The 16,183-nt window shown below is 50.7% G+C and overlaps 1 protein-coding gene across 1 annotated transcript in view; it reads left to right on the top strand.

The window, feature by feature from the left end:
• Window positions 1-16,183, top strand: part of UTP20 (UTP20 small subunit processome component) — a 399,297-nt gene that overhangs the window by 16,238 nt on the left and 366,876 nt on the right. The window contains exon 5 of the mRNA XM_029599719.1: window positions 5,838-6,026. Within this exon, the coding sequence (XP_029455579.1) occupies window positions 5,838-6,026 (189 nt within the window). The remainder of the gene's footprint in view (window positions 1-5,837; window positions 6,027-16,183) is intronic.

Raw genomic sequence — 16,183 nt, 5'->3', positions numbered from 1 at the left:
GCTCTTCAGTATTTCCCAGTCTCCCATAGCAGATGCGGACACTATCCAAAAGAGAATAGTGTAACATTTACAAGAAAGAAGAACATTTATCTTTAAAAAGAGAGCCCCGCTTCTCCTGCGGTGAAACCTAACGGATCCTCCCCCAGTCGAGGCTTTCCAGAGGTCGATTCGATATCCCTCAGAGGTGAGCCTTAGTCCGCCGACCAATTCCCGGCGTGGACGTTGCCCCCAGGGTGGCGGAAAGGCAGCGGGTGCAAATTCGAGCATGGTGGTGAAGGGATTTCCCTCTCCCCCCGCAGTTGGAGACCGCCCGGCACGCGACCGGTAAGCGCTGAGAACCAGGTAAGGTAGAAACTTGTTCTTCTAAGTCTCCAGTTTCCAAGGCTCAAACAGCCGTACCGACCTTCCTCTGAAGAGGTATAAATCGGGTTGATCAGCCTTCCTCTGGCTAGGCCCCGATCTGGTTGAGGGTCCACACATGTGGAGACCTTCCCGGGGGTGGGGGCGCCATCTTGTTGCCGGGGACGTCAGCACCATCTTCCCCCCCCTCGCCGTCGGTACACGTGGAGCAGGCCAGAGGCCCGAGGTGCTTAACTTGAGCACGTCCGTAGGGATACACGCTTAACTGTGTGCACATCTGGGTTGTGCTCACAGCGGCATGCACGACTAGGCCGCACAGACAACTGCGTTCATAACTGTGCCACGTGCACAAAATCTGCACGCATAACTTGTGCGTACGTAGTGCGCATAACTTCTGTGCTGCTGATGCGCACAGCTAAGAGCATCCACGTGCATAACTCTTGCACGGACGAGTTTTTAAGCCCTACACACGCACAAACAATGGCACCACCATCCAAGAAGGCCAAGGGACCCTTCCTTTGCCCAGCCTGCCACTTGAGAGCTGCACAGCCTGAATTAGAATCCCTTCTGTGCCAGCAGTGCAAACAGAACCAGGGAGAGCCCAATCAAGATCTCCCACAGCCAGGAGCGGAATCTGGAACCACTGATGATGGCACCCCGGACCTAACTATGTCCAACTCGACACCTCAACAAGAAAGTTCCTCTGGAGCTACCACCACAATCCCTCCTGGCATCAACATGGACCCAGGAACCTTCTCCTGGGTGGAATTTTTCAAAGGGCTGCAAACCTTTGTCCAGGCGCAACCAGCCCCGGCTGTCTATTTGCCTCAAACTCTGCCGGAAGCACAAGTCCTTCCCAGCACCTCCCAAGGCTCTCGAGACATGCCTCTCCTAACCAAGATCATCCCGGATGGGGATCCAGACACCTCAGAGGAGGAAACCGACTCCCTGGAAGAAGGGGAAATCCCCCCCAGGGATGAGCCATACCGGACCATGCTCCGATTCTTCCACAAAGACAAATTATCAACCCTTGTGTCCCAAACTATGAAGACACTGGGTCTCCCAGGCACGGACCCTGCATTGGAACCAAAAAAGAATCCCATGTTGGTGTACCTCTGTAAAGCCTCATGCTATTTTCCTATGTTGGAGCCCATCAAGGAACTGATTGACCTGGAATGGAATGCTCCAGGGGCCAGTTTTAAAGGGGGATGGGCACTAGAAGCCCTATACCCGCAGGAACCTACGGCCAAGGAACTTCATAGCTTCCCTAAAGTGGATGCTCTGATCTGTGGTGTCTCAAAACGCACCACAATCCCTGTGGAGGGAGGAGCGGCACTGAAGGACGTCCAAGACAGAAGGCTGGAAGCCATCCTTAAGCAGTTCTTTGATGTCTCAGCAATGATGCTACAAATTGCCTCCTGCCGTGCCTTGGTGGTACGTTCCTGTTTGATCCTCTCCAGAAACTCTACCACGCCCGGAGAAGCGATGGAACCTGCAGTCTCCTTCCTCACTGATACTACCGCTGACCTCGTGTGCACATCATCCAGGGATGTCGCTGCTGCAGTGGCAGCCAGAAGACAATTATGGCTCTGAAACTGGTCAGCTGATGCTACTTCCAAGGCGAATCTCACAAAAATGCCTTTTAAAGGATCCCTCCTGTTCTGAAGCGAACTGGAGAATTTAGCCAACAAATGGGGCAAATCCCCAGTACCCCGATTACCTGAAGACAGGAACAAAAGAACATATCAGCGCTCCTTCCTTCGAAGAACCAAGGGTAGAGGATCGCAACATTTTAAACCTTACAGGAACACACAGTCCCAAGCACCTCGTACTTCAGAAAGGTTTCAGTCCTTTCAGTACAAGCACATTAAGAGAGGAGAAAGCTCAGGGGCAGGCTCTGGCCGTGCTCCACAATGAGAAGACGCAGACCCATCCACAGGAAGAAGACATAGGGGGCAGACTTACCCTCTCCTACCAAAGATGGTTTGAAGTAATATCGGACAAGTGGGTCCTAACTATCATTCGAGAGGGGTACGCCCTGGAATTCCAAAGCATCCCCCCAGACAAATTTATGAGATCACCGTGCCACTCCCACTCCGAGACTGGCAGTGGAAACCACGCTAGCAAGACTACTCAGCCTGAAGGCAATAACTCCGGTGCCTACGTCTCAACAAAATACTGGGCACTATTCCATCTATTTTATCGTTCCCAAGAAAGAAGGAACATTCCGACCCATCTTGGACCTCAAGGCCGTCAACCGTTACCTGAAGGTACCACACTTCCGCATGGAAACCCTGCACTCCGTTATAATGGCAGTGCAACAGGGAGAATTCTTAACCTCCCTGTCCCTATCCAAAGCCTACCTTCACATCCCGGTCCATCAGGATCACGCGCGCTTCCTGCGCTTTGCGATACTGGGCAATCATTACCAATTTTGAGCGCTACCCTTCGGACCTACCACCGCTGCCAGAACCTTCACCAAAATTATGGTGGTAGTAGCTGCTGTACTGAGGAAAGAAGGAGTTCTGGTACATCCTTACTTGGACGATTGGCTGATCAGAGCAAAGTCTCCAGAGGAGAGTCGCCACGCGACCACCAGAGTCAAGAACTTACTACAAGAGCTCGGGTGGGTCGTGAACACAGCCAAGAGCTGCCTACAGCTCTCCCAGTCACTAGAATACCTGGGAATTTGGTTCGATACCAAGCTGGACAAGGTCTACCTTCCCCCTCCAAGGAGAAGGAAACTGATGGGTTAATTGAGAAACTGGTTGAACTCGGTTCGTCCCAAGGTATGGGATTACCTTCAAGTCCTCGGCCTCATGACCTCAACTCTGGAAGTTGTTCCGTGGGCAAGGGCCCATATACGACCACTACAATGCTCCCTATTGTCACGATGGAATCCAGTGTCTCAGAACTACTCAATTCGCCTCCAGCTACCGACAGAGGTTCGGCATCAGCTTCAATGGTGGCTACAATAAGAACACCTAAGCAGAGGCGTAAACCCTATCCGCACTGAAGTGGATCTTGCTCACCACAGAGGCGAGTCTGTGAGGGTGGGGAGCCCATTGTCAGGAACTCAGCCCAGGGACAATGGAACAAAGAAGAGGCGGAATGGAACATAAATCGCCTGGAAGCTCGAGCGGTCAGACTTGCCTGCCTGCGATTCAGCCACAGACTCCGAGACAAGTCTGACAGAGTCCTGATAGACAATGCAACAACCGTGGCATACTTCAACCGCCAGGGAGGAACCAGGAGCCAGCAGGTGTCTCTAGAAATAGACCCCCTCATGGAGTGGGCAGAAACAAACCTGCAAGGGATTTCGGCCTCCCACATCGTGGGAAAAGACATTATCTCAGCAGAGAGAGGCTAGACCCGGGGGAATGATCACTGGCAGACACAGCATTCCAGATGATAGTGAATTGATGGGGTCCCCCAGCCATGGACCTCCTAGCAACCCGACACAATGCCCAAGTCCCCAGATTCTTCAGCCGCAGACGAGAACCACAGTCTCAAGGAATCAGCGCTCTCGTCCAGAACTGGCCAGAAGAAGATTTCCTGTATGCCTTCGCACCCTGGCCGCTACTGGGCAGGGTCATTCACAAGAGAGAGCACCACAGGGGACTAGTCCTAGTCGCCCCGGATTGGCCAAGAAGACCATGCTACGCGGACATGTGAAGACTATTGGCGGGAAATCCTCCGCGTCTACTGCCATATAGGGACCTTCTTCAGCAGGGACCGATCTCCCACGAAGACCCGGCTCAATTCTCTCTCACGGTATAGCCCTTGAGAGGACTAACTTAAAGAAGCGCAACTACTCAAAAGCCGTGATTGACCCCCTGCTCCGAGCATGCAAGTTCTCCACATCTCTGTCTTACATACGGATCTGGAGAGTATTGCCTGGTGTGAAGACCGCGCCCTCCTTCCAAAGACAGCCATGATTCCCATGGTCCTAGAATTCCTACAGGACGGCATGCAGAAGGGGCTGTCTCTCAACTCCCTCAAGGTTTAAGTCGCTGCACTGGCCTGTTTCAGGTCCGAAGCGAACAGCATCAGACTATCAACTTATCCTGATGTGTCTCACTTCCTGAAAGGAGTCAAACAACTCCGTCCACCTCTAAAGTGGCCGATGCCTCTATGGAACCTCAACCTAGTACTAGACTTTCTAGCAGGGGAGTCCTTCAGACCAGCAAGCGGCCTGTCTCTCCGCCTCTTGACCTTAAAGACTGCATTCTTGATTGCAATATGCCCAGGTTCACCCCAGGCACCATACAGCTGCGTACGGTACCATCCTTCCTTCCGAAAGTGGTTTCCCAGTTCCATATGAACCAGACCATATCCTTACCATCACCAGATGAACACAGAGATTCGGAAGACTCACGCCTCCTTCGCCACTTGAATGTCAGCAGAATCCTAGTCCAATACCTCAAGAAATTGGAATCCTTGCACAAAACTGATCACCTGTTCATTCTTCACAGCGGGAAGAAACAAGGGGAAGCGGTATCGCGGGAGACTATAGCCCACTGGATCAAAGAAGTCATTAATGCTGCCTACATAGAGGCAGGAAAACCATTACCTCTACAGGTCAAGGCGCATTCTACAAGGGCCCAGGCAGTCTCCTGGGCTGAAACCAGGCTGCTTTCGCCAGCTGAGATCTGTCTGGTGGCGACATGGTCCTCCCTACACACCTTCTCCAGTTTCTCCCGCCTCGATATCCAGGCCAGAGAGGATATAGCCTTCGCAAGGGCAGCACTAAGTGGGCCACGGGCAGCCTCCCACCCAGTAAGGGAGTAGCTTTTGTACATCCCATTGGTCCTGAGTCCATCTGGCTACACGCTAGGAAATGGAGAAATTACTTACCTGATAATTTCGTTTTCCTTTGTGTAGACAGATGGACTCAGCATCCCACCCACGGCTGCTCCAGAAATAGAGAACCTCTGATATCAATCTCGAGACTGTACGGGTAAGCCTCGGCCTACCTCTATGTTAAGACACCCACAGTTACCTAAGTGTTGGCGTTTATTGTCTCTCCGCACCAGCGGTCTCCAGTGCCAAAAAGTTTTTATATTTATAATCAGTTGTGCCAGTTCAAATTTAATCAAGTATACTCAAGTGTAATCTAGTATCAAGCAACATATATCCACACTGGTTTTTCGAGGAAAATACTGAAGTGCTAAGCATGCTGCATGGGTATATGTAGACTGACGTCAGGTTTGAAATCTGACATCAGTCTACATATACCTCTGCTATCAGGAGAGCACAATACCCATTGGTCCTGAGTCCATCTGTCTACACTAAGGAAAATGAAATTATCAGGTAAGTAATTTCTCCATTTTTTCCCCCTGTAAAATTAAAATATTTGCTACAGAATTGTTGGTGCTACTTGTTTAAAAGGGCTGAGTGCTCATTACAGTGCAAAAACTGCTATATTTTCTTTCTTCATGCATACCATGTCTTTGCATATTGTGTTTTGAATTTAGCTTAGTGGTACAGTTGGCTAGAGATCTCCAGGCTGACTTCTACCCACATTTCCAAGACTTCTTCCTGGCCATCACCTCCATACTGAGCACGAAGGACACTGAGCTGCTGGAATGGGCTTTCACCACTCTCTCCTATCTCTACAAGTACCTGTGGAGGCTGATGGTGAAGGATATGCCAGCTATATACAGGTCAGATCTGTTTTTAAGATCAACAAAAGCTTTGGCAATATTTTTTCTCTGAGGACAAGCAGAATGGTAGTCCTCACACATGGGTGACATCATTGCCCTACTGAGCTTGTGCAGCTGCAGTCATCCCCCTCCCCCCCTAGGTAGAGTCCCTCAGTTTCTTCCATGTAGCTGTGTGGTTACAGGACCATGTGTGTCACAGTATTCAACTTTGCTCTCTCCTCACAGTTTTTGTAAGTGATTTTTTTTTTCTAGAGCTGCAGCTGTTTTTCTTTCCCTTACCTTACGGTAGTTTTATTTTCTTTTTTCTTTTCCTTTTTTCCTCTTCTTTCCACTGTCTGCTAGCCGCATGTCAGGCCTTAGTCACTGTACAGCCTGGCAGAGTCTAATACCATCCCTTATTAAATAAATACTGCACCTACAGTTTATCTGTGCCCTCTCCTTGCTCTGCCTGTTTTTGTAACTTTGTCAGGTGCTGGCAGGACTGTCAGAATGCAGTCCGTGGGTGATCTGTGTAGGCTGCTGAGCCTGGGGACTTACCTGAGTTCTACCCAGGCAGGTGTTCCATGTTGTTTTATGAATCGATCAGCATCGATGGAGGTTCAGACAGAGAGGAGATCGAGGACCACACCATTCTTGTGGGGGGGGGGGGGGTAAACGCATCCTCCCTACATTCAAAGGAACGAATCTCCCCTCCTATTTGCCTGTGATGCTTGCTTGTGAGAGAGAGTGAGCAGGAGCTATGCCCAGTAACGGTTGCCCGTGCACATCTGTGACCAATGCACTGATGATCTGACATGTCGATGTCAGGATTGCATCAAGGGCCAGGACTGCTATTGAGCACCATGGTCACCCTTAATATCGTCGTGCTGGGGCACCCTCGATGCCATTGAGGGGTGTGACCACCCTTGATGCTGTAAGGGCCTTCTGTTCTGTGGGCATCTGTGAACTCCACTGGAGTCATCGAGCGCCTTGGGCCTCAATGTGGTTGAGTAGCAACACCGACCTCTAGCATCTGGGACCAGGACTGCTACTGAGCGCTATGGTCCCTCTTGATGCCATTGGAGCCACCCTTGAGGACATCGATGCCCTTGGGCCATTGATGCCAAAGACGTGTTGATGCCGCAGCCAGCCTCTATGCTTTTGAGGTGCGTGGCCTTGATGCCGCAGCTACTCTTGAGTTCATCACAGTGCATGGCCTTGAGGCTATCTCGATGTGGAGCTGCCTTGGTACCATCGATGCCATCAAGTTACTGGGCCTCCATGGAGGCCATTGGGAGTGTTAGCCAGTGATGTCATTCGTTGTCGCTCTCAACGATGTCTAGCACCATCAATGGCACTGGGTTCGCCATTGAGGTCCCTAGTCGCCCTCAAGGCCATCGACCGCCGGGGCATGAGAGCCCTTGAGTGCTACTGAAGCCCTCGGGTGACAGAGGCTACGGCTTTGGATGGACTTGGTGCTGTAGAGCGCTGGGGTCGCCATCTACTCAAGGCATCCTGGAGTGTCCAGGCAGCCTGGAGTGTCCAGGCATCCAGGCGCTGTGTTCCGGTGTCCTCGAGGCTCCTTTGTGGTGTCTAGATGGGGCACCGAGGATCATTGGGCTGTCCCACGGCTGTCTGGCACCAAGGATGCCACTGATCTCGGGTGCCCTGAACCGCTGGGATTGGGGGCATTGGAGGCCTCGCCTGGCTTCATGCACCATTGATGCTAATTAATGCTAGCCTGGCTATTGTCAGCCATAGCTACTGGTGAGGTACGGCAGGTAAAGTACTCCAAGTGCTTCAGTGTTGGCAGGCGGCATTCTCCCTGTCTGTGTAGTACATACCATGCCAGGTTTCTGCCAGCATCTCGTCAAAGTATCAGCCTCCTCGTCTGTTCTGTAACTGGCGGGGAAGGCGCCATCACACACTCTGCTTTTTGGCAGCGCGCTGCCACAGACTCTAACAGGTGGTGCTCCGTCCTTGCTGTGCCATGGGATTCTACCCACAAGCATGGCGAGTGGGTTCATAGGAGTGCCGCCATCCATAGGACGGGATACCACTGTATTGAGTACTATCAGTGTGCTTTTACAGTGGAGGGCACTGTTCTTCCAGTTGCCCTCTACTGTTGGGGTTGTGTGTGTGTGTGTGTGTGTTTCCCTTGTGGCAAGCACAATGGGCTGAGCCACAGGAGTGACCTAAGACTGCGTCCCTGGTCGAACTCCTATGGGAGCGGATAGCAGGAGGTAGGATCAGGAGCCTTTCCCTTCTTCAGAAGAGGAATATCTTTTGACCCCTCCCATGTTAGAAATTCCCTTTGTGGTGAAGTCCCCAGGGCTCCTCTCCTTGCAGGTTTATCGCCAAACTGGAGCCTTGATTCTTTTGAATTGGTGGATCTCATTGTAGGCCAGGACCGGGGGATTGCAGCAGTGGTCATTGGACCATTTTTGTTGGGGTTCCTCTGTTGACTACCGTGTGGCCTACTCCATCTAAATATGGCTGCAAGTGGCAGATTGGTTGCTTCCGAACCTTAGCGATCAGTGACTGTAACTCAACTCTCACCTGGACATTTAAAAGGGTTTTCAGGATCGTAAGGCCCTGATTCCCATTGCTTTCCTGTCCCTTCAGGAAAGGGAGATATGACTAGATTTCCAGGGTTATCCTTATGGTTCCCCCCCCCGGACACCTGGTTGTCCACCCCGACATGGGTGTCCCTCATTCCCTATACGTACTCGGATCAGTCCAGACTCCTGGGTTTTGCCTCCCCTCCAGCAGATGGAGACAGAGAAGTTTTAAACAAACTCTGTCCTATATCCTGAGGTGCCACCTACAGCCTGCCAGTATTTCTCTGTCTCCAGCAGATGGCGGAGGTGCAAAATCCTACAGTCTGGTCTGTTTACATAGGAAAAAAAAAAGATTGTAAATTTTGTTCTGTTCCTTTAATTTTTACTTAGATTAAAAAAAAAAGGGGGGGGAAGATCTGACAAGTTAAGGATAAGGAGACGGCCTCCCAGGGGATTTGTTAGGTCCTGAGGGGACCATACCCCTGGTATTTAGAGGCAGCTGCTAGCAAGGGTCGAGGATCCTGTTACCTAGTTTTTTCAGCAGCTCTGGGGTGATACCAGGGAGCCCAGCTCACTCACCCCAGCAGGGCCAGAACCCAGGGCAGCGATGGTCAAGTTTTTTCTTTGTTTAGAGAAAACAAAAAAAAAAAGTCTGTGTTTTACCGCATTGACTCTCCCTTCCTTCTCCTGCTAGGGCAGGGTAAGTGCACCGCCGTTTTTCCTTTTTCGCTGCGTTTTTTTCTCTCTGTGTTCTCTGCCGTTCATTCCGGCTACTGTGATGCCCCGAGGCTCGGCATGCCACACGTGCGGCTCGGCGCACATGCACCTTTCCCGTGAGGGCCTGTGCTCTGATTGTCTCCCCGGCAGCGAGGGACCCTCCGTTTTGCCGTGGGGGGGGGGGGGGGTGTGGGGTTGGATTCGGGCGGTTCGGTCCCCGACGAGGCTGCCGGCGCAAAGAGTGGCCTCAGCTGATCCGTTCCCGCTGAGCATGGGAACGGAGGCCATTTTGAATTTTTTTTCAGCCAGCTATGCAGCCCGTGGTGGGGGAGGGGATCCTACCTCCCTCCCTGTCTCTTCAACACATGGCTTCCGGAGGCGACTTCCCGGCTGCTCCTGTCTCCCTGTACCAGAGGATGGCTCCGAGGGGGGCTCAGATTCCTCGTCTGCGTTGTCCTTCTCTTCGGAGTTCGTCTTACTTCATAAGGCCTTTAAGGCCTGGAAAGCGGGGAAAAAGCAGGCCGGAGACAAAGCAAGCTTAGTAGCTAAGCGCAAGCCGACCCGGAAGCGACCCGAGTCCATAGAGGGACCTGAGCCACATAAGGGAAAGCAACCCTTGAGGTCAGTGGCTACTGCTACAAATTCAGACTCTTCAGACCCGGACAACCAGGATCAGCAGCCCAAGCCCCCAACGGGGGCAGATGGCGATACGAATCTGCAGCAGGACGCAGACCATGGTTCCCAGATCATGGACGGGGACGAGCCGAAAGTGGTGCGCCACTGGCAATCTCTCTCGGTTCCTCGCGGAATCCGAGAGTCTGTTGGGCAGTAGTGCTCTCTTTAGGTTGTCCTAAGGCACAGCAGGTCTAGTTCGCAAGGGAGCCATTCCAGATTTGGTCTCCCTGTCATACTAGGAGTCTCCTCTTTGGGGTAGCTCCCTGAAGATGAGATTAGGAGTTTCTCCCATCCAGGAGTCACCTATGATACCTGTTGGGCTCAATGGACGGTTTTTGTGGAGGACCACTATTGCCAGTCATTCTTGCCTGCGGGACACTACCTCATGAGGAGGATTCTAATCCATCTAATTGACAAGTATGCCTTTCAACCTATCGCCATATCTATGGCTGAAGGAGTTGGGGGACGAGGAACCCTGCATCAGAGTTGTTACTCTTTGGTTGTAGTGGCTTGCAAGCCTTTCGTCCCCATTTTAGGGATAACCCTGTCTGTGGCCAGGAGAGTCCTGGTTCATGCAACGGTTGTTCCATTTACTGGACTGCGTGTTTCCTTGGGGAAAGTAAATGTAATCATGATGGAAGTATTAATACCTAATCCAGATCCGTGGGCACTCTGTTCCGAGATCATACTGACCCTACCCTGGTACCCTTAGGGTTTCCAAGATAGTGAGGAAATCCTGTTCGACAGGGGTTTGCACTTCTGGCACCCCGGCTTCCTGTCTCTTGGTGGAGTGTTTCTGGATTTCTTCCCTGAGGAATTTGCCCTCCGTTTCAGCTGTTTCATGCAGGCTGAGGCTCTATCTCGGTGGGTAACTCCTTACTGGAATCGGCAATGAGTTATTTGCTTGGGGTTGAGATATACAATCTAATGATTTGTTCTTATCCCTGCAGTCCAGCAGTCTGCCACCTTGTGTTCTTCATTCCTTTCCCTCCAATTGGATTGTCGAGGGAAGGGGAAGACAAGCTAGGGCATTCTTGGTATTTCTTAGTGTATACCTGCAGGGAAAGATACACCACTTTTTCCCTATATTTTCACCAAGTTCTGGCCAATACCGCCTTTAGCTTTTTTCACTTCACTGGATGGTCCAAAGTGCCTTCCTGCTCACCTGAACTATCCTGTAGACAGGATGGATAGCCCTGCCCTTGATAGGGTGCAGTGTGGGTGAGGTTCAGGCCTAACTTATCTTCTTGCTCAGGGGTTTGTGCTAGTGATCCCAATCAGGCATTGTCTTTTATCCCCTGAAACTCATGATGCTGTCCTGCTGGTCAGCTATGTCTGGTACTTTGGCACGTAGGGTCTGTCACAAACCCTGCCATTTTTGCTGATTATTCTTCCAAACATTGCTTGGGTTTTTCTGCCCATTGTGCCTATCAACCAAACAGAATACATCTGCACTTCCGCAGATGTATTCTGTCCTGCAGATGCCAGTGGACCGCAGTTTCTTTCTGGGGTGCTTTCAGGCTCCAGTTGGTTTTTCGGTTGTCTTGTAACACCGAAGAAAACTATGTGGTCTTGGTCCAAGAGTCCTTCTCTTGTTTACATCTCTAGACTTTTTCCTGTATCCAGGATGTTTTAGATCTACTGTTATTGTCAGGGTTTACTGATCCGAAACACTGCTTGTAATGTTTTCCGTGATGTGGATTATGTTTCTTGTTGGGACTTGCATCACTCTCCATTCTTAAGCGCCTCTGCTGTGCATCGGGGTTTTGTGTCTCAGTCTTTTCTATGGTTTTTTCTTTGTAGAACCCAACTCTTTTCCCGCCTAGACCTCTTTGTGGGTCGGCTGCCTCACAGGCAAAAGGGAGAGAAATGGTGCTTTCAGCATGGTGCGGTTTCCCTCTTTATCCTATTTTGTTCAGCCTATAGCTTGGGACTCACCCATGTGTGAGGACTGCTAGTCTGCTTGTCATCTGAGAAAGCAGAGTTGCTTACCTGTAACAGGTGTTCTCTGAGGACAGCAGGATGTTTGTCCCCACGAAACCAACTTGCCTCCCCTTTTATGAACTATATCATGGACTGAGGAACTCTGCCTAAGGGGCAGGGTGACGACTACAGCTGCACATGCTCAGTAGGGCATGTTTGGAGGTTCTAGAATCTTTGAGACCAAAGTTCCTGACCGGGGCTCCATCCAATGATGTCACCCATGTGTAAGGACTAACATCCTGCTGTCTTCAGAGAACACCTATTACAGGTAAGCAACTCTGTTTTTCACTAATTAGTGCTTACCAGTTTTGCCAAGTGAGGTTTTTTCGCTTTCACTTGTGTATATTTCAGGATCTATTTGCTGGAGAGAAGATTTATGACATTATCATGTCTGTGTTCCTCCCTCCCCACGCCCCAATAACTTTTCTGCTTGATGTCGTATTCAGACTAAATTTTCAGGAGGGGGGGGGGGGGTGCAAGAGAATCCTCGGAATGGTATCTTTAGTGGGGAATCCAACTAATACCCATGTGTGTACTGGAACACAGACTCCATCAGCTCCACATGGAAATTATTTTCCTAGCATGTAGCCAGATGGACTCTGGACCAATGGGTTTATGCTCCCCTGCCAGCAGATGGAGACAGTCAGGTTTCAAAGCTGACGTCGCCCTAGATACACCCCCTGCAGTAATCTCAGCCCTTCAGTATTTCTTTGTCTCCAGCGGATACAGACATGCTTTCCCTATGGGGATCGCTGTACCTTTTGAAAGAAGAAATTCTACTTTTAAATTGGAGAAAAGATTGAGCCCCGCTCTTCTGCAATTATACCTAAAGGTCCCTCCCCCATTTGAGAGTTCTTGAGGTAATTTCTGAGATTCCTCAGAGGTGTTCCTTGTTCCGGTAGCCGATTCCCAGTGTGGACTTTGCTGCTGAAGCAGCTGAAAGTCAGTGGGTACAGGAAGCCAAGTGTGGAGGTGACGGCCAAAACCCTCTCCCCCCGCAGCCGGAGACCCTCTCTACTCAGCCAGTAAGCACTGAGCCTAGGCAAATTAAAAAAAATAAATAAATAAAAAAAAGAGAGAGAAGAGGATTTCCTCCCGATTCAGAGACGACGGAGGGGTTTTGCTAAGACTTCCTTTGGTCTCCTTGCTTGGTGTGCCTACAGACGTTGTTCTTGATCCTGTTGGGGTAAGGGGAAGTGGGCTTCCGAGCGGGTTGAGCAGCCACCCAGTGGGCTAGGCCCCGCTTTAGGCCTGGTTGGTACACCGTGTGGTAGGCTGCGGCGGTGCCACCTTGCACGCAATTTTGTGCCTGTATTGCCCACCATAGAGCTTTGGTGCGCACAGTGCATGTTGGCTTTGCGCACGTGCTGTGCGTATAACTTCACGCGCATACAAACGCACACAGAATACAAGTAAAGTCAGGCGTATAGGCTGTGCGTTAATTTCTCTTCAGCCTGCGTAGTCACCCGAAATCTGTGCGCATAACATTTTATGCACGAGTCGTCTGAACACGCAGTTATCATCGCCAGTGGTTCTGGCAGCAAAGAAACATAAGTGCTTTTCTCTCTGTGCTGCTTGTCATATTAGGGCTGCACAGTCTGACCTGGATTCTTGCTTATGTCTGCACTGTGAGGAAACCCAGGGAGAGTTGGCCTCACAGAACTTTGCTAAGTCCGGCTCCTCCCATTCAGAAGGATGGGTCAGCCACAGCCTTAACTGGAAGTATCCTGATCTGAATAACCCTGGGACTGGGTCATCCATGGAAATTTAGTGGCACCTACCCTAGTACCTACTGGACTAGGCACGGACCCGGCTGCCTTGTCTTGGGTGGAATTCTTTCAAGGCCTTCAAGCCTTTGTACAGGCACAGTCTGCTATCTCACTTGCCCCTGTCCAGACAGAATCTCAGCTGGGTAAGCACTCTCTCTCCCAGTCCTATCGGCAGACCTTGAGGCATGCCTCAACTCACCAAGGGTATCCCTGGCAGGGACCCGGATGGCACAGGCGAATAAGAGGATCCAGATTCTTGGAAGATGGGGAAATTCCCCCCCTGGTTTAGAACCATATTGGACCATGTTATGGTTTTTCCATAGAGACGAATTGCCGGCCCTGTTTTCCCAGACCCTGAAGGTGTTTGGGAGTTCCTTGGATGGACTCTAAGACAGAACCAAAGAAGAATCCCATTCTGATTTCCCTAAGGAAAGCCTCTTGTTACTTTCTAGTTCAGAAAGCCACCCAGGAATTGATTGACCTGAAATAGGATGGCCCAGAAGCAAGTTTTAAAGGTGAACGAGTATTAGAAGTTCTATACCCACTGGATCTGGCAGCAAGAGAACGTTTGCATTTCCCAAAAGTGGATGTGCTGGTCTGTGCCGTCTCTAAGCAAACAATTATCCCAGTGGAGAGTGGAGCAACCTTAAAGGAAGCACATGATAGGCGGATGGAGTCCATTCTTAAACAGGCCTTTGACGCAATAGCAATGACCTTACAGATTGCTTCTTGTTGTGCCCTGGTAGCTCGTTCGTGCCTGCTCCTCTCTCAGGAGATGGATGAGTCAGGCGAATTCCAGAGCGGAAATGGAACCTGCCGCCACCCTTTTAGCTGACGTGGGCTCAGACCTAGTATGTACTTCAGCCAGAGGAGTGTGGCCTCAGTGGTGGCGGCCAGAAGGCAGTTATGGCTGCAGAATTGGTCAGCAGATGCAATCTCCAAGGCAAATCTCACAAAGATGATCTTTAAAAGATCACTCTTCTTCGTAAGCAAATTGGAAAAGCTGGCCAGTAAATGGGGCGAATCTCCAGTACCCCAGCTATCAGAAGATAAGAGAAAGCAGTTACAGTGCCCCTCGCCCTTGAGGGGGCGATCCTGGGACTCCCAACACTTTCACCTCTACAGAAACTCAACATGTCAGAGGTCTCTGTTCTTTGGGATGTCTCAGCCCTTTTGGAGTTGGCAGCCCAGGTTCATCCCGAGCCCCCCATTGAAGTTTTGCCAATCCACTCTCAGAATGAGGAGATAGGGGGTCGACTGTCCTTTTTCTACCAGTGGTGGGTCGAGATCACTTCAGACAAATGTGAACTGGAGGTCATACGAGAAGATTATGCACTGGAATTTCGCAGCACTCCTTGGGACATATCATCTCCTTGCCACTCCCAGCACAAGAATCAGGCAGTGGCGATTACCCTGTTAAGGCTCCTCAGGATGAGGGCTATAATCCAGTACCTGTGCCCCAGGAAAATATGGGGCGTTATTCCATCTATTTCATCATACCCAAGAAGGAAGGTTCCTTTTGGTCCACCCTGGACCTCAAGAGCATCAACCGACATCTACGAGTGATTCATTTCCACATGGAAACCCTGCACTCTGTGATAATGGCCATACAATCAGGAGAGTTCTTAACCTCCCTGGACCTATCCGAGGCCTACTTATATAATCCAATCTGGCAAGAACATCAATGTTTCCTATGCTTTGCGGTACTGGGTCGCCATTATTAGTTCCGGTCACTGCCTTTTGGCCTGGCCGCTGCCCCCAGAACATTTTCCAAGATTATGGTGGTCGTAGTGGCATCATTGAGAAAAGAGGGAATCCTCGTTCACCTGTACTTGGACGACTGATCCGGGCAAAGTCCATGGAAGAGAATGGGTGGCCTCTTTGCTTCAGGAACTCGGGTCGTAAACCTGGACAAAAGCAGTCTCAAACCCTCCCAGTCCTTGGAGTATCTGTGAGTCTGGTTTAATACTGATTAGGGCAAGGTTTTCCTCCCGACCATGAAGATAAGGAAGTTGATGTTGCAAGTGCATCTGAAGATGAACATGATACGCCCGACGGTGTGGAGCTATCTTCAAGTCCTTGGTTTGATGGTGGCAACCCTGGAAGTAGTGCCATGGGTGAGGATACACATGCGATCAACTCTGTCTGCTGTTATGTTGGATCTCATTGTCTCAAGACTATTCAATTCACCTCCACTTACCAATGGAAGAATGCTCTCGACTCCAGTGGTGGCTGCAGGAAGCTCATCTGGGCAGGGGTGTACTCCTGTCCCCTCTGAACTTGCTGGTCCTCACAAAAGACATGAGCCTCCGGGGCTGGGGAGCTCACTGTCAGGAACTGACAGCCCAGGGATGTTGGACCAAGGAAGAGGCCCTCTGGAACATAAACCGCCTGGAAGTTAGATTGGCGTGTCTACAATTCAGCCACATATTCCAGGGTTAAGCGGTCCGTATAATGTCAGACATTGCAGCAA

This window comes from Rhinatrema bivittatum, chromosome 4 (genome assembly GCF_901001135.1).
Source record: "Rhinatrema bivittatum chromosome 4, aRhiBiv1.1, whole genome shotgun sequence".
Lineage (NCBI taxonomy): Eukaryota > Metazoa > Chordata > Amphibia > Gymnophiona > Rhinatrematidae > Rhinatrema > Rhinatrema bivittatum.
This window is presented reverse-complemented; position numbering and strand designations above follow the sequence as displayed.